Source organism: Pteropus vampyrus, unplaced genomic scaffold (assembly GCF_000151845.1).
Source record: "Pteropus vampyrus isolate Shadow unplaced genomic scaffold, Pvam_2.0 Scaffold4, whole genome shotgun sequence".
Classification (NCBI taxonomy): Eukaryota; Metazoa; Chordata; class Mammalia; order Chiroptera; family Pteropodidae; genus Pteropus; species Pteropus vampyrus.
The window spans coordinates 147,856-171,096 of record NW_011888785.1 but is presented as its reverse complement, the minus strand read 5'-3'; the positions used below and the strand labels follow the sequence as shown (position 1 = coordinate 171,096).

Here is a 23,241-nt window from a genome sequence, read left to right as displayed (position 1 = left end):
TTTTGACAACAGAAAGATAAGATGAACCCAAGAATTATAATGCTATTACGTATCTTTTAACTTGGCTCTCCTATAAATTAATGGGTAAAGAAGTAGCCTAAAAGTTGACTTTTTAAGATTTTGAGTGTAGGTAGGGAATCAGGAGAGTAGTAATAGCAGTTACTAGAACAGAAACATTAGTAGAAACAAGATTTAAAGATGAATTCATTTTTAAGCTTTCCTTTATTAAGCTACTGTACGTTGGGCACTGTTCCAAGTGTTGGAGATACAGCAGTGAATGTAACAGGCAAGATCCCTGTTCTCATGCACTCAACATTGAGAAGTTGAGGCGAAGACAGAAAAAATAAGAAAAGGACAAGATAATTTAAGGCAAGTAAGATAAAACTTGGTGATGGTATAGAAACGGATTAGTGGGACCATTTTAAGCGATGTGGTCAGAAATGGCATTTCTAAAGAGAAGAGGTTTGAACTGAGAACACCAGAATATTACTAAGGAGTCAGCTCTGCAGAGATCTGGATGCAAAGGCATCCCCACCCAGACCAAACAGTATGTGCAGAGTCCCTAAGAAGGGAATGAGCTTAATTTGTTTGAGGGCCAGAATAAAAGTCCTGTGTGTCAGGAGCATAGTAAACAAGTGATAGGCTAATCCATGATGAGGGGTTGGTAAAGTTAGACTTGAGCAGGGCCTTGAAGACCTTCCTTGGTAAGGAGTTTAGTGACTTGTACGTGATTAGTAACAGCAGAAATGAAAGAAAAGTAATATTGAAATATGTTGAACCTGAACTGTCTAGAATATCTAGGTAAAGAAGTCAAGTGTATTGTCAGGCTTAAATATATAAATTCAAATATGAATTGCTTAGTAGTATTCATTGAAACAACCTCCCAAGTTGTTTAGGCATTGAATAACAAATGTTCACAATATGGAGGCTTGAGAAAATGGTCAGGGGATTTGAGGGGAATGATTAGCCAGGGATCTCTAGCAGCTTTTTGACATAAAGGGTATCTTAAATATCATTGCAACCTGAAAGGAATGACCAACTGTTAAATGAACAGTAGCTGGAAAAATTATGGCCAGAAATATCTCACGACTTCAGAGGAGGTAAAGAATACTTGCCAACTTAAAATACCTGTGTCTTTATAGGGACCAAGTCATAAAGACTATAAAAACAAAACAAAACACTATATAGTACTAATTCAGATAGAACTCCCATTTCTAACAGTGCATTCTTTTTGCAGTAAATGGAATATGTGTATCACTGTGCTTCTAAATATACAAGTAATTTGAATAGTTTGCTTAGTCAAGGTCATCCTTTTGGAATCTGGTTTTATTGGATATGTAAAACTTTTATGTCCTCAAAAGATAAAATGAGGCATAATATTTTTTACTTTACATTTATGTGTTGCTTTGCAACTTACAGTCTTTACTCACTAGGAAATCGACTTGATCTTTATGAACAACTCTTTAGAGTAGATAGGAGACAGGGATTTTAGGGAGGTCAGCAGTAATTAGAGGTGAGGAAACTGAGGATTTCCGAGCATGGTTACTGAAGGGGACAGGAATTCACAACTTATGACTTAGCATGTGTTGCTTTACCTATCGCACCTTGTTAAATTCAAAGGTGAACAAAAATTTAACTGTAGTAGAAGAACTAATATATATATAGATATGTGTATATCTATCTATCTATCTATCTATATATCCTTACTAAAACAGTGACAAAAATACATATTTTTTATTTGTATTTTAGTTATTGGTGCCACCAAAGGTTTCAGAGTGCTGTGAGTATATAGGAAGGTGAGACTGATTTTGGCTGGCAGAATCAGAGGTTTAATTTTGTTTGAAAAATATGTGCTGTTTTCTTACTTGCTATTTTTTATTATCTTTTCTTGGTTGCTGTACACATTTAAAGTACTACATGTGCAACTTTAAAATAAGCCCTTTTAGTACTCACATGTAGTACTCACATGTTTATTTCTGCTACCATATTTTGTTCTTATATTGCCACCCGACTCAGTTGAGACTAATAATAATAATAGCTAGCATGTAATGTACAATTCTGTGCCAAGCACTGTGTTCAAGGGTTTGTAAAAATTAATTTGATCTGTATATCAACTCTGTGAGGTGGGAGCATTCCTTCATAAATAGGTGGTGTTTTCTTTTCTGTCCATTTTATGTACTTTGTATTCCCACACCTGAAAGTAGAACTGTGGCGAAAGAAAGGATAAGTGTAAGCCATACTCATGTGCCCTTCGGGATCAGCTTAAGCCATGTAAACAGCTTTTTGGGGTAATATTTTGTATTATTTATCATATTTTTCTGTAGGTGAAGCCAAGTTGGTATATGTGCTAACCTGGGAGATGAAGTCTAAACTATATATAACATAAGTGAACAAAGTAACAATATCCTAAATGTCTGTTTTATGATTCTAGTATCAGTATGTAATAATTATGGGTGATTTTGCATTTTAACAAACTCAATGCGTGTAATAAAAAAGGCTCATCAATAAAGAAATGTTTGCTTAATTTGAAGTATTTAGGAATGAGAAATGTCCAAAACTTAATCCTTTTAGTTTACTTTTCATTCATTTTCTTGGAGTGAATGAGATATGTTGCTTACTGTGGAAATGGTAATAATAATGCTTTGTATTTATATAGCATCTTTCATCTGAGGATCTCAAAGTACTTTTCAAATAATGTCTCATGAATCCTCACAGCACTTCAGTGAGGTAGGTAGGTGGCAAGTATTATTATCCTCATTTTACAGATGGAGAAGTTAAGCCACAAGAGGGTTAAATGATTTATGTATATAGTCCCACCAACCAGATAGAGAGGCAGCCTAAGCTACTAAAGTAAAAAATACTAGATTGTGGAGGATTGGCATAGTGTAAATCATTAACCCCTTTGCTTTTGTACTTTACACAGATTATGTATTAGAACAAATACGATAGCTTTAAAATGTTCACATGGAATTTTTTTTTGCCTTTCTTGAGGAATAGAAAACATTATAATACTCTTTTTCCCTCCCATTTTTAGGTCAGCAGCAAGGACAAGATGGCGTAAAAGTCCAACAAGCTACGATAGCTCCTGTTACTGTAGCAGTTGGAGGAATTGCTAATGCAACGATAGGTGCTGTTAGTCCTGACCAACTCACACAAGTGCATTTGCAGCAAGGCCAGCAAGCTTCTGATCAAGAGGTACAGCCTGGCAAGAGGCTTCGAAGAGTTGCCTGTTCCTGTCCTAATTGTAGGGAAGGAGAAGGAAGGTAAATGCTGTGTCTTTCTGGAGGGCAGAAAATAGTTAAAACCAAGCCATTGGCTGGGTACTTTGATCATTAGAACATCATTAGCTTTGTAGTCCAGAAGTCAAGATATAATATTGTTCTGAAGGAGGTTAAGTTGAGCTATTCAGGAATGGGATTTCAGCGGTCCTCTACCTTGAACCTTATACTTTTTTTTTTTTATGGTTTACTTCATTTATTTTTCTTCTCTTGACTTTCTTCAATTATGTAAAATTTTAAAGAACTTTATTGACATAAAACATACCTTATAATTCACTCATTTAAAGTATACATTTCAGTAGTTTTTAATATATTCACAGAATTGTGCATTCATCACCACAGTTAATTTTAGCACATTTTTGTCACCCCTAAAAGAAACTATGTATTCTTTAGCTATCATCCCCTTATTCCCCAACCCTCCCAGCTCTTGACAACCACTAAACCTTTTCTGTTTTTATAGATTTGCCTATTCCAAACATTCATGTAAATGGAATCACATAATATGTGGTCTTTTGTGACTGGTTTCATTCATTCATTTAACATGTTTTCAAAGGGTTATCCATATGCTAGCATGTCTTAGCATTTCATTCTTTTTAATGAACAAGTACTATTCCAGTGTATGGATATACAATATTTTACTTATCCGTTCATCAGTGGATGGACATTTGGCATTTTCCACCGGTTGGCTATTATGGTGCTATGAACATTCGTATACAAATTTTTGTATGGACATATGTTTTCATTTCTCTTAGGTATATACCTAGGAATGGAATACTGGTAACTCTAGGTCAAACCATTTGAGGAACTGCCAGACTGCTTTCCAAAGTGGGTGTATCATTTTACATTCCATGAGCAGTGTATAAGGGTTCTGATCGCTCCACATAATTGTCAATACTTGTTATAATCTGACTCTTTTTAATGGCTGTCCTAGTGGGTGCGAAGTGGTATCTCAATGTGGTTTTGATTTGTATTTCCCTGATAACTAATGATGTATATTTTCATGTGCTTAGTAGCAATTTGTGTATCTTCTTTGAAGAAATGTCTATTGAGATCTTTTGCCCATTTTTAGTTAAACTATTTATCTTTTTATTATTGAATTGGTTCTTTGTATATTCCAGATACGAGTGCCTTAGCATATCAGATACATGATTGCAAATATTTTCTCTCAGTCTGTGTTGTCTTTTCATTTTCTCGATAGTGTCCTTTGAAACACAAAAGTTTTTATTTTAATGAAGTCCGTCTTGTCTTTGATTGATTCCACTTTTGGTGCCATATCTTAAGAATCTATTGCCAAATCTGAGGTCACAAAGACTCCTAGCTTTTTTGTGGGAGTTTTTTATAGCATTTGTTCTTATAGTTAGGTCTTTGATTAATTTGAGGTTAAATTTTTTTATATGATATGAGGTAAGGTTTTATTCAACACCATTTGTTGAAAAGACTAACTCTTCCCCATGTATTGAATGGTCACAGCATCCTTGTCAAAAATCAGTTGACCGTGATGCATTTATTTCTGGACTTTTCAGTTGTATTCCATTGTTCTATATATCTGTCTCTATGTCAGTACTACATGGTCTTGATTACTTTGGCTTGGTAATAACTTGAAATTGGGAGGTATAAGTCCTCTGATATTGTTTTGACTCTATAGGGACATTTGCAATGAGTGAATTTTTAGAATCAGCTTGTCAGTTTCTACAAAGAAGGCAGATGAGATTCTGATGGGGTGGCATTGGATCTTTAGATCAACTTAGTAAATATTGCCAACTTAACAATGTTAAGTTTTCTGATCCTTATATGTGGTATGTATTTTTCTGTTTATTTAGATCTTCTCTAATTTCTTCCAATACTGTTTTATAGTTTTCAGAGTGTATGTTTTGCACTTTTTAAATTAAATTTATTTCTGAATATTTTATTCCTTTTGATGCTATTGTAAATGAAACTTTTCTTGATGGTTCCTTGCAAATGTATAGAAATATAATTAATTTGTGCATATGAATCGCGTATCCTGCAGTCTTGCTGAACTCTTATTAGTTCGCTTAGTTTTTCTGTAAGATTATGTCATCTACAAATAGAGATAGTTTTATTTCAGTTTTTTCACTCTCAATGATTTTTCTTTTTCTTATCCTAATTGTTTTGTCCAGAAGCTACAGTACATGTTGAATAGAAGTGAAAGTGGGCGGCATTTTTTTGTTCATCTTAGAGGAAAAGCATATACTCTTTTACCATTAAGTATGATTTTGTCTCTCGGTTTTTTAAATACGCCTTTTATTGAGAAAGCACCGTCTATTCCTACTATGTTGAATGTTTTTATCTTGAAAAGGTGTTGGATTGCGTCCAGTGTTTTTCTGTATCTGTTGAGATGATCATGTAGTTTTTGGTTCTTTTTCTAGCAGTAAGGGTATATTATATTACATCAATTGATTGTCAGATGTTAACGTACTTTTACATTCATGGGATCAAATCCAACTTGGTCATGGTTTATAATTTTTTTCCCTTTTTAAAAAATTTTATTTTATTATTAGTTTCAAGTATACAATACATTGGTTAGACATTTATGTAGTTTATGAAACGATCCCCCTAATTGCTCTTTCTCTCCTCTGGCTCTCCATCTAGCCATCACATTAATGCTAACTGCATTCCCTATGCCATGTTCCCCATTCTTGTGTCCATCTGTTAACTAATTTGTCCTTCTTTAACCCTTCATCCCATTCTCCCAGCTCCCCATTATAATTATTTTTACTTGTTGCTGGATTTTGTTTGCCAGTATTTTTTTTGAGGGTTTTTGTGTCTATGTTCATGAGAGTTTTATAATGAATGTCTTTGCTTTTAGTACGGGTAATACTGGCCTCATAGAATGAGTTGGGAAGTGTTCTCCAGTTTTATTTTTTAAAAGAGTGTTGAAAAAAAAAAAAGTATTAATTTAAAAATGTTTTATGGACTCGACTAGTGTAGCTATTTTTTCCTGGGCTTTCCTTTTGGGTGTTTTTTTGACTACTAATCCAATCTCCTGTTACGGTTTTTTTCTGATTATTTGTTTGTGAGTCAGTTTTGGTACTTTGTGTCTTTCTAGTAATTTGTCCATCCCATCTGTGTTATTTAATTTAACTAATTGGCATACAGCTGTTCTTGTTTATGAAAATATCACCGACTTCAGCTATTATTGTTGAATTGTCTATTCCTTCATTTGTTAGTTTTTACCTCATATGTTTTGGTGCTCTTTTGTCACTCTCTTGCTTAAGTGCATGTATGTTTATAGTTGTTATGTCTTTCTGATGAATTCACCAATCTGTCCTTATCAAATCTCCCTCTTTATCTCTGATAACATCTTTTGTCTGATGTTAGTGTAGCCACACCAGCTTTCTTGTGGTTGTTATTGGCATCTTTTTTCATTTTACTTTCGATCTCTTTGTATCTTTCAAATAAAGTATGTCACCTGCAGACAGCATGTAGTTGGCTCTTGTTCTTTTTAAAATTCCAATCTGAAAAAATCTGCCTTTTGATTGGATTGTATAATCCATTTACATTTATGTTACTGATGTAGTTGAATTTATTTGCTCTTTTTTGTTTTCTGTATTGCATGCCTTTTTTTGTTCCTCTGTGCCTCCTTTACTTTCTTTTGCATTAAGCGAATATAATATAGCATCTTAACTTATAATTTAGCATTTTAATTTCATTAATGATTTTTTCACTGTATTATTTTGAGTTATTTCCTTAGTGGTTGCTCTAGGCCTTAATATATATTTCGTAACTTAGGATCGGTTTAAGATTTATAGTAACTTAATTCCAGTGAGTTATAGAAAAGTTACTCCTATTGAGGTCTATTCGCTTTTACTTCTTTTGTGGTATTATTGTTATTACAGATATCTATTAGTGTTACAAACCCAACAATAATTATAATGATTGTTTTATATAATTTTACTTTTAAAGAAGTGAAGAGAAGGCCAGCAAGTATATATAGCTTTTCCTGTGTTAACTGCCTCACTTCTAGTTCTCTTTATTTGTTCCTGTGGATTTGAGATCCCATCTGGAGTCATTTCTTTAGTCCAATACAGCTTTGCTCCCATTTTTGTGCTATTATTGGCAAATATGTTACATATATTGCATTTCTCTAATGTTATGGGCTTGAAAGTACATTTTATACATACTGTTTTATAAAATTGCTTTTTAAAACCAGTTAAAAGAAGAAATATGCACTTAAACTGATCTTTATAATTGCATAATTACGATGCTGGTGCCCTTTTGTTTCTTTGTGTGCTTTTGGGTTCATTTGCTTTCAGCCTCAAGAACTTGCTTTAGTGTTCCTTTCAAAGCAGGTCTGCTAGCAACAAATTATGTCCATTTTTGTTCATCTGGGAATATCTTTATTTCATCTTCATTTTTGAAAGATAGCTTTGCTGGATATAAGATTCTTAGTTGAGATTTTTTGTTTGAATAAATTTTCCCACTGCCTTCTAAACATCATTGTTTGTGCTGAGAAGACAGCTTTTAATCTCTGTGGGGTTCCCTTGTAAGTGACGACATTTTTCTCTTGCTGCTTTCAAGTTTTTGTCCTTATATTTGGGTTTCAAGATTTTTAGTATAAGGTGTCTATTTATGGATCTCTGCATTTATCCTACTTGGAGTTTATTGAGCTTCATGAATGTGTAGGTTCATGTTTTTCCATACTTTTTCAGCCATTTTTTCTTTGAATGTTTTTTCCTACTCTTTCATCACTTCTCTACTCTCCCATCCTCTCCCCATCCCTCCCTTCCCATATTTATGTTGGTATCCCACATTTCTGTGATACTGTTCATTTTTCTTTATTTCTTTTCTTGTTTATTTGGGTTGTATGATCTCCGTTGTATATTCAACATCCCTATTTCTTCTCTCGAATACCTCTAGTGAATTTTCATTTCAGATGTACTTCGCATCGCTAGAGTTTCCCATTGGTTCTTTTAAAACTTATTTCTAACTCTTTATTGATATTCTCTACTTGATGTGACACTGTCTTTATATCTTGCTTTTGTTTCTTTAATCATGATGTCCTTTAGGTCTTTGAACATATTTTCAGTGGCTCCTTTGACGTCTTGTTAAATCTGGTTGCTGTCACAGGCGGTTTCTCTTCCCTGCTTTTTTTCCCAGGTGCGGGTCATAGAGTGTGGGTCATACTTTTTGTTTTTTGTTTTTGTTTACATAACTCAATTTTGTGTTAAGTCAATTTTTTGTTTACAGAAATCTTTTTGTTAGAAACTGGACAGTTTAGATACTATATCGTAGCAGCCGTTAGTACTTGCCCCCTGTGTTTCCCCACTCCAGCTTGTTATTGTTGTTCCCTTGTTTAGTGACTGGCTGGATTATTTTAGAGACACCCCTCCCACCTCCAGTAGGAAGCTGTCACTCCCCAGTGGATGCAGACTCAGGTGTTCTGATAATGACTCTGGGATGACTGTGGTTTTGGCTGAGCTATTTTTGACAGTCCTCTTTCCCTGACCACACCCAGGTATCAGACTCCTCTAATTGCCAGCTGATTGCTCTATTATTTTCAACAATGCCTTGGAGCATCTGTTCCTCCCACAGACTGATCCGATCAGATTCCTTTAAGTGCTAGAGCACTAGGTCTGTGTTTGAGAATTTATTCTGATCTTGGAAGTTGCCTCCTAGCTGTCTCTTTTCTGGCTTCTCTCTGTCAACCTAAGCAAGCCTATAGTTTAGTCCATTTCTCCAATTGCCTTTTGCAACAATCTCCACTGTTTTTTAAGAGCCCCCTGAGGCTCAAAGTTCTTCACACTTTGTTGCAAATGAAGTCAGTCAACAGTGTGGGGGAGATTTGGAGCCCTCTGTTTTATCCTGTGCTCTCCCTCTGGCCAAAATCTGTGTCACAGGTCTTGAATTGAGGGTTGAGACAGTGGCATGTTTTCTGCGTGGCATCCCTGCTCTAGGAGCTGGGCATGTGGGCATGTGGGGGCGGGCAGCAGTAGTCTCAGATTTTCTTGGCTTGCCTCTCCTGGCTTGGGACCTCTGATTTATGGACTGCAAATGAGCTGGGTTAATAGTGATCTGGACCCCAGTATTTTCTTCGTGCCCTATGCAAGGTAAACCCTGTCTCAGGAGTTGGGATTTAGTGGGGGAAGGGAATTCTGTACCTGTTATCCACACTCACCTTAGCCTCAGCCACAGGTAGCTGGGAGTAGAATGAGAAATGCTGACGACCTGCCCCGCTTGGGGACATAGTTCTCTCACTAGAAGGTGGGAGGAGGGGGAACCCTGTCCTTGGCTGCACTAGTCTGCAGTTTCTGTGTCAAGGGAGGAGTGGGAGAGAGGGAGCGTCTTGGTTCACATATCACATTCTCTCACTTTTCATACCAAGTTCTATTCCATTTTCATGAATAAGTGTTTCTTTATTTGCTGTATGCTCTTAGGGCCATTTCCAGAGACTTTAGATGGTGTTTGTTTTTTATAATTTTCACCAGTTTCATTGGGGTGTCGGTCCATGGAGCGTGTCACACTGTCTTGCTGGAATTGAAGCTCTGAATCTTACGTTTAAATGGGGAATATCATCTTTTGATATTTTAGAGAAGAATCTTCAAATGTCTTGTAAAGCTGAGAGACTTTTTTCCTAAGGGAAGAGCCTATGAAGAAATGAACATGAAGTCCATGACAGAACATAAACACTCTGATATTAATGTTTTTCATAGCATTTTTGAGTTTAGTACATAACCTGGGTTTTTTTTTAATTGATTTTTTTTACTATTTAACTACAGTTAAGGCATCATAATTTTAAAAACCCATTCAGAAAAGCACAATTTCTCTTTTATTTTCCATAATGTTAAGCTTGGTGTTTGGGATTGTAATTAATGTTTGGTTTTTGTTTCTGTTAGAGGCAGTAATGAACCAGGAAAAAAGAAACAGCATATCTGTCATATTGAAGGATGTGGAAAAGTTTATGGCAAAACATCTCACCTACGAGCACATCTTCGCTGGCATACTGGAGAAAGACCTTTTGTGTGCAACTGGATGTTTTGTGGCAAAAGATTCACAAGGAGTGATGAGCTTCAGAGACATAGAAGAACCCATACAGGTTAGTTGGTTTATTAGGACTTGTACTTTTTGCTTGTTTTTACAGCACTTAAATGAAAATTTCAGTGACAGATAGCTATCAAATTGGAAATACAGAAATTAAAAAGAGAATTCACTGTGGCGATTATATGGAAGATGTTAAGATCAAAATTCTTTATCTCATTTCTGAGACATATTTCCTATTTTTTATAAGCTTTATCAATGTAAGGAGACTCTACTCCCACCCCTATTCTGCTGTCCAAAGAAAACCATATTTAATCTTTTAACTATTTTTATATTTTTATTCTTCCTGTGATGGCCGCCATATATTTAAATAATACACTGTTACTTGTTAATCTTTCAGTTTTAGACAGTATCTGTTGACTTCTTACATTGAGAATTAAGAATTTACCTCACTTTGAACCATCTGATGACATTCAGTTATTTTTAACTGTGTGCGGGCCTGGCGTTGTCTCTTGACTCACTGCTCTCCGATTTGTTATTACCATGTCTGTTCTTCATTTCTCATCCCTTTCACCTCCTAACTTCTCTCACCTAAACTTTTACTGTCTTCTCTTTCTCTTAATGTTAAAATGTTTACATTCTTTTCAGTAAGCACTTTCTCTTTTTTTAAAATAGCTTATTCGTTTTTAAGGTTTAAAATTAGTAAACAGTAATTACATTATGACTGTAATGTACTGTGGTTACATATTCTTTCCTGTGTGTTTTTTGTTTTTTCGTAGTTTTTAATTGCCTTTTCCCCACTTGCATCGTTATTTCAACTTTTTTATTATTTCAGCTTTTCAAGAATAGTATCAACTCCATCTACGTTCATATTCTTGGAGGTCTCCAGCTTTCTGATCAAACACAGACTGGTTCCTCTCTAGGACTTGAGACTTTTTTTCCCTGCTTTATTGGTTTATACCCAGTGTTATCAAGATCTCATATCTTCGTTTTTCTCAGTTTGCTCCCTTAGTTGCTGGAAAACATTCTGAATTGCCTTCTATAGAAATGCATGGGGAAGTAAGTTTGTCTGAAGTGTCTTTGTTTTGCTTGTCCACTTAATTGATAGTTCGGCCAATACAGAATTCTAGGTTGAATGTTGTATCAAAACATTAACGGCACTGCTCTGTTGTCTTCTTTTGTGGTATACTAATACGAAGTCTATTGTTGTTGTTCTCTTGTTTTTTTGTAGGTGACCTAATTTTTCCCTTAAACTTTTAAGAGCTTGTTTGTTTATAACTTTTTGTTTTGATATAATTTTGTACATTTGGAAGAGTTGCAAAGATAGTATAGAGAGTTCTCATATCTTAAACCAAGCTTCCTCCAAAATTAACCTCTCTCGTAACCACAGTAACTTATAAAAACTAAAAAATTAACATTGGTACAATACTATTAATTAAACTAAAAACTTTCCCACAAATGCACTTTTTCTGTTCCAAGCAGACATTCAATCCAGAATACCACGTTACATTTATCTTTTATGGCTCTTTAGTCTTCTGCAGTCTGTGAAATTTTTTTCTGCTTTCCTTGGCTTTTCTTGACCTTGACATTTTTGAAGGTTAGGTATTTTGGAGAATATCCCTCAATTTGGGTTTGTCTGATATTTTCTTATGATTAGATTGAGGTTATGAATTGCTGTTAGGAAAAATATCATAGACATTATTGCCCTTCTCAGCACATTATGTCAGGGAGTACAGGAGTCAGTATGTCTTATTGGCGATATTAACCTTGATGAATTGGTTAAGTTAGTATGTGCCAGGTATCTCCACTGTGAAGTTATTTTATTCTCTCTAAAAAAATAACTTCATTATAAGCAAGTAAGTCAGTCCAGTCCACACTCAAGGGGAGGGGAAATTAAGCTCTACTTCCTGTAAAGAGAATTATCAAAGAATTTGTGGCTTTTCATGAAAACCACAGTAATTAGTAAATATTTTTGAGGCAATTCATCGAGTCTACACAAATATCCTGTTTCTCTTTAAAGAAAATACTAACATTTTACTTTTAGCATTCCTCGTTGTACCGTGCCTACAGCCGTTATTGCTATGGTGTTCTAAAAGTCATTTTACTTGTACAGTTTTCACTTGTACTTCTTGTGTAAGGAAGATTTATACCTTCTTCCCCAATTATTTGTTTATTCAGTCATTTATTTATATCATTATGGACTCAAGTATTTTATTTTGAGGGTTATAATCCATTACTGTCATTATTTATTTTTCTTGCTCAAATGTTTCATCTTTGGCCAATGTAAGTAGTTTTAGATGGTCTCTTCTATCCTTTTGACATGCCCTCATCTAATTTTAACTGTAAGAGCTTTCTTTTAATCTTTATTGTTCTCTTAATTTTGTAATTATGTATGTAGTCATAAATTTTCATTTATTGTACAAACTGGTTGGACTCATCAACTCTGGGTTCTCCTTCATCCACATTTTAATTGGAGAGTTTAATACATTTACATTTAATACAGTTACTGGTAAGGACTTCTGCCATTCTGTTATTTGTTTCCTGTGTGTCTTCTTTTTTGTTCCTATGTTCCTCCATTATTGACATTTTGAGTTAAATAAATTTTCCTCATGTGTTATTTTAATTCTTGTTATTTTTAATCATATATAATATATTTTAGTTATTTTCTTAGTGGTTGCCTACCTTGGGGATGATAATTACATTGTATAATGATCTAGTTTGGATTAATACTTACTTTATATCCATAGTATACAAAAACTTTTCTCCCATATAGTTCTGTCTCCCCATCTGCTGTTACTTTAACCAATTACATTTTCATACATTATGTACCTATCAACACAGCTTTATAATTATTGCTTTATGCAGTTGTGTTTTAAACCAGATAGGAGAAAAAAAGGAGTCACAAATCAAAAATGCATTTATACTGCCTTTTACATTTAACTATAATTACCTCACCTGTTCTTTATTTTTTCATGTGGATTTAAGTTACCATCTAGTGCCTTTTTCACTTCAGCCTGAAGAACTTCCTTTCGTATTTCTTGTAGGTGCAAATCTCCTGGTGGCAAATATTTCAGTTTTTATTAATCTAGGAATGTCTTAATTTTTCCTTACTTTTGAAAGATAGTTTTTCTGTATAGAGAATTCTTGGTTGACAATTTATTTTTTCTTTATCTTTGACTATATCATCCAACTGCTTTCCAGCCTCCATGATCTCCAATGAAAAAAATATTTTTATTAACAATCCCTTGTAGATAATGAGTCATTTTTCTCTTGCTGCTTTCTAGATTCTCTCTTTGTTTTTTGTTTTTTGTTTTTTTTTTACTTTAAACATTTTATTATTATGCGTCTCATTGCCAATCTCTTTGCATTTAACCTGCTTTGAGTTTATTGGATTACCTCCAAGTCAGGTTAAATACAACAATCTTATATTTGGAGTTTTCCAAAGAACCACTGGATGGATCAGAGAATGAGAATTTTGGGGGAATGAGGTTTTGAAAGAGTTCCAGCTCTGTTCTGCTTCTTCTGGTGGCTTCTAGGCTACTGGGGAATAGAAAATGGAAATAGGCCAATTAAAACACAAAGATTTCTGTTCTTATCAAGATTTCAGCCATTTTTCTTTAGTAAACACTCTCTGAATTACTGCAAGCCTTGATTAATTTCTAGATTCTATGAGGCTTGATTTTGATTGTTTTGGTTTGATTTTCTAATTCTTTTCATAGAGGAGTGAATTTTTGGAGGTCACCATCTTTACTGACATTACCTCTTAATAATTTCCTCCTTCTCCCTTTATTTCTGAAGAATTACAAGGATTGGAAAGAGTTGATAAGTTCTGTTTGTGGCATGTTGAGTGATGCTGCCTGTGGCACATCTAGGAGATGTCAGGTTCACAGTTGAGTTAAGGAATCTGGATCTTGATGTAGTCATCTATTTATAGATAATAGTTAATATTATTAGTGTACATACGTTTTTTTTTTAAAGGCATTTATGATGAAATGACCAAAGGACTTCTGTATTTGACTAGATAATTGCTGAAGGAGAAAATGAAAAATTACACATTATGCAAATTGATGTCCCTGTAAATCCATGGTCTCAGATGTCAGCCAGTCTCTCAGAGTAGCCTATCAATCTTATCCTTTTTTGTCAACTTCCTTAGTACTTTACTAATTACCTAAACCACCTTAAGTGTTCTTATGTCCCTTGTATTTCTCACTCAGTCTCCCCTTACTCCCAGTCTTTTACTTCAAGAAAATTAAATCCACATGACTTCTCTCAAATTGTCATCATGCCCCCTTTTAATTTACTTTTATCCACAGGTAATAATAAAGGAGAATTGAGGGTACTCATGAAAAGATTTGTTTAGATATTCTAGGCTGGGTAAGAGTATCCAGTAAGGCCTGATGGGTTGAGGGCACTGGAGGGGGAGGGTCGGAGGGATCCAGAGACTGCAGGTTTCTCAGTTTGAATTACTAGGTTTCTTAGAACAAATCAAAAAAAATATTTTTGTAATGTGAGTTATATATAAAAGTCTGGTTATTTTTTCTAAGAAATTGTATATAGCTGCATATGGACATTTGATGTAAGTTACTCATTGAAAAAGGGTGTATTTATAATCGGCTATAACAAATTGAAGATATTTAAATAAACATTTCCACGTAGTGGGTTAAATTGTGTCTCACAGAAAGATATGTTCAAGTCCTAATCTCTGGTATCTCTGAATGCAAACTTATTCAGAAATAGATTCTTTGTGAATTGAGCAAATTAAGATGAGGTGATACTGTGCCTGGTGCCTAGGTTTTAGGACCTAGTAGGCTTTCACTCCAATGACTGACGACCATCTAAAAAGCGGAGAAGACACAGAGACACTGGAGAAGAGGCCACGTGAAGACAGGCAGAAATTGGAGAGATGCAGCTTCAAGCCAGCGAGTGCCAAGGATTGCCAGAAGTCACCAGAAGCTAGGATGAGGCAAGGCAGGATTCTTCTCTAGAGCCTCTGGTGGAAACATTGCCCTACTGACACCTTAGTTTTGGATATCTAGCCTCCAGAACTTTGAGAAAATAAATATCTGTCGTTTTAAGCCACCCGGTTTGTGGTATTTTCTTATGGAAGCCATAGGAAACTAATATAGCCCCTTAGTTAGCTCCTGAAATTAATTAATTTGTATATAGGGAGGTGTGTTATTAAATGAAAAATTCAGAAATAACAATAATTCATAAAATGTTTTGTACATTGTAATAGCTTAGGTTTGAGGGTAACATTTCAAACATCAGGTTACAGTCAGCACTGTAACAGCTATGATCGGTTCCTGATGGTTACTTCCGATGAATAAAGCTTAAAAGATCTGTTTTATTCCATTCATCCCTCAAATCTATGATTCCACTTGAAAATTGTAGCAGATTTTTTTCTGAGAGAAATTACTGTCAGGAACATCATATTAGGCAAAAGAAGCAATTTTTTTCTTCTATCAGTTTATTAAACCAGAATCATTTGGGTTGTTTTTGAGAATTTTTTTAGAGAAATAAAATATGAAATTTGTCCTTGACATGCTTTGGATACTTGTAATGAAGACATTTTACAGATCTTGAACTATATAATGTATCAGCTATAATTTATTTTATTATTAGGCTTTATTTCTTTCAAGGTTTTATCTTCTATAACTATTAGTTTTCTGTCGCTGCCGTAACAAACTACCACAAATTTAGCACCTTAAAAACACACACATTTATTATATAACAGTTTCTTTAAGTCAAAAGTTTGAGTAAGCTTGGTCTAGGTCCACTTACCCTCTTAAAAAGTAGAAATCAAGGTGTCAGCTGGGCTGTGTTCCTTACCGAAGGCTCTGGGGAAGAATTTGCTTCCAAAATCACTCAGGCTATCAGCCAAATTCAGTTTTTGCTGTTGTAGGATAAGGGTCCCTGTTTCATTGCTGGCTGTCAGCTAGGGGCTGGTGTTTTTGCTCTGGAAGTTGCTAACATTCTTTCTCATACTTCTTCTGTGGCCCTCTCCAGCAGTGTAGGTCAAGTCCCTCTCAGACTTCTGATTTATCCGATTTCTGATTTCTCCTGCTGCATCTCTCCAACTCCAGCTGAAGAAAGCTCTCTGCTTTTAAGAGCTCATATGATTAGATCAGGCCCACTCAGATGTTTCAGAATAATCTTATATTAACCTCTATAACTTTAGTTAGTATTTCTTTTTTCATGTAATAAAAGATATCCATTAGTTCCAGGGATTAGGGCATGGACATTTGGGGGGGAGGGGGACAATTCTGCTGATCATAAGTAAACTCATATCAAGTTTTAATAATTAATTACATTAATTATGAAAAGTATTAGCCTACTAAGAATAATTGTGAAATAATTAAAATAATAAAAACATTATAGTACGTATAATTAGTACAAGAACTCTGTACCTCCTTGAGATAAAGTATAATGATAATGTTTGCTAAGAGTAGGAGATTTAGAAATTGATACCACAGAAAATATAGTTCTGTATGGAAGGATAGTTTAATTGTACAACATAATTTACTTATTTAGAGGTTCTAGCCACTTTCATTGCTTGAAGTTAATTGGACACCCACACCACTTAGGAGTAGACAGACTACAAAGTCTGTACACAAATCATTTCCCATTTATCTTACGGTTTGCCGTGGAGTAGCTGAGGACTTAGATTTCTTTAATGGAAACTTAACCATAGCTCTATGTGGTTGCAAATGACTATCCCAAGAAAATGGAAGTTGCTTTAAACTAAGAAATTCTCACTTATTTATTTCATTTTTGTATCACCAGTGTATCATCAAGTGTTCCACAAATGTTTGTTGAAAAATGACTAAGTTCCTGAACATTACAGCTTACAAATATTTATCGAACAGCCAGTGTGTAGGTTGATCACCCAGTTGATTCAGTGCTTATTGAATGATTGCGTGCCATCAGGCCATCACCACCTGATTTCTTTTTGATTTTTCTTGGCCGTTGTTGCTATGGAGCAAATTAACTTCCGAGCCAACGCTCACTCATCAATAAAATGAAAATGTAAAATTAGATCTTTAAGATTTCTTCCAGCTTTAACATTTTTCAACAGAATTTTTCTTTTGAAAGCAAATGGGGAACTTGCAAGGTGTAAAGTTCAAAACTGATCCTAAACTTAAACCCTTGTTTAATTGCTTTCCATCCTTATCTAGGTGTTAGCATTCATAAAATGCAAGTCATTTTACTTTAAAGCTTAACTGCCTTTATTTTTAATGTCTTTGAGAATTTTGTATAAACCATTTATTTATCCTTTTATTCAATTTTTCAAGACTGAAAGAGAAAGAAAAGTTCAATGAGATACTGCAAATGCAATTTTTTAAAAAATAAAGGCAAACACATAAAGAAGAGGGGAAATTATCTGACATGGACAAACTTGAACCTATAGATTTTCTCTTGGTAAGTCAAAAGCAGGGCCAAGCTAAGAAGTCAGCTGAACTGAACTTCCTTGTTATCCAAGTTCTACTGTCAGACTGAGAAAACATTTCATTCCCTTAAGTAACAGTTTTAGAAGGAAGGACCAAAGATAGTAGGTCTATTGTGAATATCACAATATACGAATTAACCAGATTTTTCATGCCCGATCTATTATACACAAAATTGAAATGTTTTTCTTCCCTTATTATTTAACATTTCATTTTTATTCCAGAATATGGAAGTGGTTAGTTCTAGAAGACCTATCTTATATCTTAAACAGAGCATATTTAAGGATCACGTTGTATACCAGAACCTGACAGTCTTATTCTGGGAAACTTAAAAACTCTATTAGTTGAAATGTAGTATTTGTCTGACTCTCATTTTTGCCTTGTGAGGAAACTCAAAACACTATTAAATTATTAACTGATTTTATTTGAAATCGTTCTAAGATATGTTCATGCCTTTAGGCATTATAACCAAAACCCAGGTAGTAGTTTTAAAGGAAGAGTAAATGTGAGCCTTTGAACATTATATATTTTTATACCTGGAAGTGATTCTCCAGATCACGTTTGAAACCCTCTTGTTTCATAGATGAGAAACTGAGGCCCAGAGTGGTTATTTCACTTGCTCCGTTTTATTTCCAGTTCTTGATAAAACCAGGACTTAACCCAGGTCTTTTATTCTCAGTCACATGCTCTTTCTCCTCTAACCACACTACTTGTTTGATAGCATTTTAAAATAAAAACAAAGTAGTTTGCAGCTAGTCAAAAGTTAAATGAAAATGTAGTATGACCAGAAGAGAAATTACTTAAAATTAAGATTTTATTTAAACAAAGTGAATTACTATTTATTTGCTATTTTTCTGTTTAGGTGAAAAGAGATTTGAATGCCCAGAATGTTCTAAAAGATTTATGCGGAGTGATCATCTCTCCAAACATGTCAAAACGCACCAGAATAAGAAAGGTGGTGGGACAGCTCTTGCCATTGTTACCTCGGGAGAACTGGACTCGTCGGTTACAGAGGTGCTTGGCTCCCCAAGAATTGTCACAGTTGCAGCCATTTCTCAAGATTCAAATCCAGCAACTCCCAATGTTTCAGCCAACATGGAAGAATTCTGAAAAGTCATTCATAACAGAGACCTCTAGTGCTGCACTTAAGTTTACACATCTTTGAAAATCTGGAAATGGGCTGGTCAAGTGGATTACAGAGTAGGAAATCACATTTTCATTTTTTGGCTTCTTTAAGTATTCCAAAATTTTCAGTCAACATGTGAAGTGTTGGATTTTTAAAAACACAAAAAGCAAACTGATGTACTGGAAACAGATAGAAAAGTATTTCCTCCATACTGTAAGTTGTAGTTATTTGAAAATGTCTCACATAATGTTTAAAATGAACCTTCCCCTCTCTTAACATCATGTGTTAATGTGTTTAGAAAGACAGACCTCAAGTAGTTTACAGGCTGGACCTTAATTGGACTTGTTTTCTTTGAAATTCAATCAGTAATAATGTACATGATTTTTTTTTTTCCTACAGCACAGGAAACAAGATAGCTAATTGATGATAGGGACAATACTTTATTTTCTTAGCTTGATTTTTGGAAAGCCAACTAAAAATGGTTTTGGCCGTCTTTTCTAAATGTTAGGAATTCTTCAACAGTTGAATTAGTTAAGTCCCAAAACAGTAATCTGAGATGCCTCTCAGATCATTATGACCACTACATTATAGTAGTGTGTATGCAGACAATCAGTGAAGTTTAATTACTTTCTCCATTTGGAGACACAAGAGGAACTTAGAGCTAAACCTTAGGTTAAATTTTAGATTAAAACCTTAGGAAAATACTGGGGTGGGGGGGAAATGGTTAAAACAAAACTCTTAAAAGCTTCAGAAAAATAAAATGAGGCAACTTAACATGTAAGGTTTTGAAGTTAGGATTGATTATATTCTTAATCCTAGGTCGTACCACAAAATTCATTTTAAATGTTTATATTGGAAATATTTGCATAGAGTATAAATTGTTCTGTAGTTTCATATTCTGTAAATATGAGTTATGTTGACAATGTGCAGAATTCTTTATGCTTTGACTTGGTAGCCAAAGAAAGAATTATCACACTTTTTTTTAAGGCCAGCAGAAAATTATGTTTTAACTACATTATAATTTTCGTTTTCCTCTCTACTAAAGATTAGCTAATCCCATTTTATTTCTAGTACTGTGTTAGAAGGCTGATTAAGAATTCATAGCACAGTAATGTCTCTGTGTTATGTCAATAACTGAATTTTCCCTAAAAAGACAGCCTAACAAATATATAACAGACGTGATATTATGAAGCAAAAATTATTTTTTAAAAATCAGAATGATTTTTAGTCAAGTGACTAAAGAAAAAATGTATTTCATTGTTTATGCAAGGGTCTTATAGGAAAGATGGCCAAAAGTTTCGTATGAAAAAAGTTTGGATTATATCAGTAGCTTAACTATTAGTAAGATATTTCCTATTTTAAAAATGTATTTACACAGAATCATAATGGAATTGGAGTCAACCGTTTGAAAACTAAAGTTTTTAACTGCTTGGTTTATTAACATCATTAGATTGGGGACTGTTTGAATATCAGTAATGTTTTCTTGTGTGTTCTCTATTATTTCAGGAAAAGTACTACTCATGTGAATTCTCTTCCAAAATTGTGATGTTTCTTGTATTTTTGATGAAGGAGAAATACTGTAATGATCACTGTTTACACTATGTACACTTTAGGCCAGCCCTTTGTAGCGTTATATAAAACTGAAGGTCTTTTGTGCTTTCAGTTTGTATAAAAAAGCTTTGAGATTAAAGGAAAAAAAATTTTTACACTGTGGTTATAAATTTCAAGTTTCTTAAAGCTTTTGTAGACTTGTAACAAAGTCTTTAAATTTTAGTTGGATTTTGTAAATTGTTTTGTATATTTTATTTAATGTACTCTTAACAACTGATGTATCTGGCTTTAAGACATCAGACTCAGTTTGTTGTTTTGTTTGGTACAGAGGAGCATTTGGTAGTGTTAATTTTAATTTTATTATATAGGAGCTGAAACATCAAATATATATTTTATCTATCATTATGCTACACAATCAGTGCTATAAATTTTTTTATGCAAAGAAACTTTCCTAATGTTTGAATCATGTTTTCTCAGAGTGACACTTTCTGTTGTTGATAATACCAAGTATGAGCTCTCTGCACCATTATTCCATGAACCAGTTTTAATGCATACCTATGTATGCTCTTCACCAACGGAAGTTACTTTTTAATCAACAATGAGGCCTATTATAAATTTAACAAACTGAATCTGGATAGCTTTAGAGCATATAAAATATAGTAATTTGTGTTAGCAGGTGCACATTTTACCACTGAAATTAGAAATATTTTGACAGTCAGTTCTGCATACCATTCTGAATCCACTCTTCTGTCTTATATGAATCGTAAATTTCAATGTCCTTTATTTGACTCAGTGGGATATAGCTGTTATAAGTAATAGGGCACAGATGTGCAGTAGTCTTGTTTAATGGCATTTCACTGTTCATTCTCTCTGCCACTGTTATAAAACTTTTCTTTATTGTAATTATCAGTGCAAAGCTATGTATTTATCATGGTAGAACTCCAGTGTTAGAATAGTTTTTTCTTACAGTATTCTTTTTTTGGTTAGGTTTGTGTATGTGTTGCTGATTACATTAGAACTTGATGTTAAGTCATTATTTATCACACTCTCATGAGAGCAGTAATAAAAGTGTGTAATCTAGGAGAAAAAGTTAATTTGTCAAACTTAGATAAGCATGATGTTTAGGTCCTATTTTTCAATTTTATAACTGTTTTATTGCAACAATATTTGTATTTAAGTCTTCATTTTAATGCCTTGTGGTGTTTTTTTATGCATGTCACTAGGTTGTCATCCCACATAAATTGATGTGCAGCATAGGGTATTAAATCTACATAATGATTTTAAAACAGAAATAGTTGATGGTAAAATGTAAATGTTTTGCAAAAATTCCTTATAAAAAGTTTTGTAGTAACATTTCACTTGTAAATTTTTTGTAAGAAAAAAAAAGAAAAAGAAAAAGGAAAAAAAGATGAATTCAGAAAAAATCCTGTTTCCCATATCCTAGAATTTAGACAATTATTCTGCCAGCAAAGCCTCCGGGGGCTGTAATTGACATTTTTACAGTGCTGATTTGTATAAAATTTGTTTTTTGTGGATTTGGAAATAAAATCATGTACAAGTTGTTGCCTGCAATAACAATTGCAAGTAACCTATAAAAATTCCCTTGAGTTTAACATGTTTCTTCATTTAATTATGTATACTGTAAAGCAGCAATAAATTGTTTGAACTATCAACCTTATCACAATGAACACTGGAAAGTAAATGCTTCTCACTAGAAAACGTGGGCAACTCTTCATAATTCCTGGTATTAAGATCTGGTCACTATTTCTCCGAACAGACTGCCAAGGAAGACCAATTCAAATTTCATATTAATTTGTAACCATTGCTCTGGACATTTATGGATATTAAAACTTGATTTAGGGTCATTTTTTACTTAAATATTTTTATAAATACTTAAATATTTTACTTAAATATTAAATATGCCACATAGATGCCACAGAAGTCTGTAAGCAAAAGCTGTTGTGTTTTCCTCCTGGGAGAGCCCTGCAAATCTTATGAAGAACCTTATTGACATAATGAATACACCATTGTAACAACTTCAGTTAAATTAGATTTTCAAGCCCAGGCCAGATTAGATAAAGCAAGATGAGGGCTGGGGGATGTGAGGCAGCAGGGGAAGTACACTGGCCCACTCGCTGATGGAAGCTTCCAAAGAGTCTGTTTAAATGTATAGTAATTAAGGGCTATAAAGTATAGTATGTGGGTAGATCGTACAGCAAAGCCCTAAGGTAAAGTTACAACTTAGTGTCGTATATATTCATAGATGACTGTGAATCAAAAAAAAAAAAAAAAGTTAAATGTATGCTACTCTGCTAAACAAGACCAGTAAGGAGTAAATTTTTCAAAAGATACATGTGTGAAAACTTAAGATGTATATTTCAGTTACTTGAAAAATTCACATTTAGAAGCATTAGGATGATATTGTATAAAAGGAGGGGATGATGCAATTAGAAAATTAACATTTTGTTGTTATTTTAATATAGTAATACCAGTTTGATTCTTGGACTTCTAGGGACCGAATAACCATGAACAAGACAATCACAGAGAACGCCATAAAAGTAGATTGTCAGATTGTCGACATAAAACTATTAGTGTAAAAGAACCATTGGCGTAGGAAAGTTGTAGTGCTCAGAGCAACGCTGACACAAAGTGGTTTACTTCGAGAAGTCAGGAAAAAACAGTCGGTTATTTTTATTTTAAAGTTCAGATGCTTAAAGGGGTGTAGAGACTTCAGATATATGCGAGAAATGCGAAATAACTTTATTCAATACATCTGAATCATATGACTATTTACTGCCCAAGCAGTAATGTATGTTTAATATACACACAACCAACTTAATTGTGT

General features: G+C 34.0%; 1 protein-coding gene across 4 annotated transcripts in view; it reads left to right on the top strand.

Annotated features, from left to right (window-relative positions):
- SP4 (Sp4 transcription factor) overlaps nucleotides 1-22,074 on the top strand; it is a 59,965-nt gene extending 37,891 nt beyond the window's left edge. For 3 of the 4 annotated variants that reach the window (XM_023532808.1, XM_011362676.2, XM_011362670.2), the window contains exons 4-6: nucleotides 3,035-3,263; nucleotides 10,133-10,332; nucleotides 18,582-22,074. In XM_023532808.1, coding sequence (XP_023388576.1) covers nucleotides 3,035-3,263; nucleotides 10,133-10,332; nucleotides 18,582-18,829 — 677 coding nt within the window. In that variant the 3' untranslated portion in view covers nucleotides 18,830-22,074. Of the gene's footprint in view, nucleotides 1-3,034; nucleotides 3,264-10,132; nucleotides 10,333-17,566; nucleotides 17,694-18,581 lie in introns of all 4 variants that reach the window. The other variant, XR_896012.2, reaches the window with a different exon arrangement.
- Nucleotides 22,075-23,241: the final 1,167 nt, after the last annotated feature.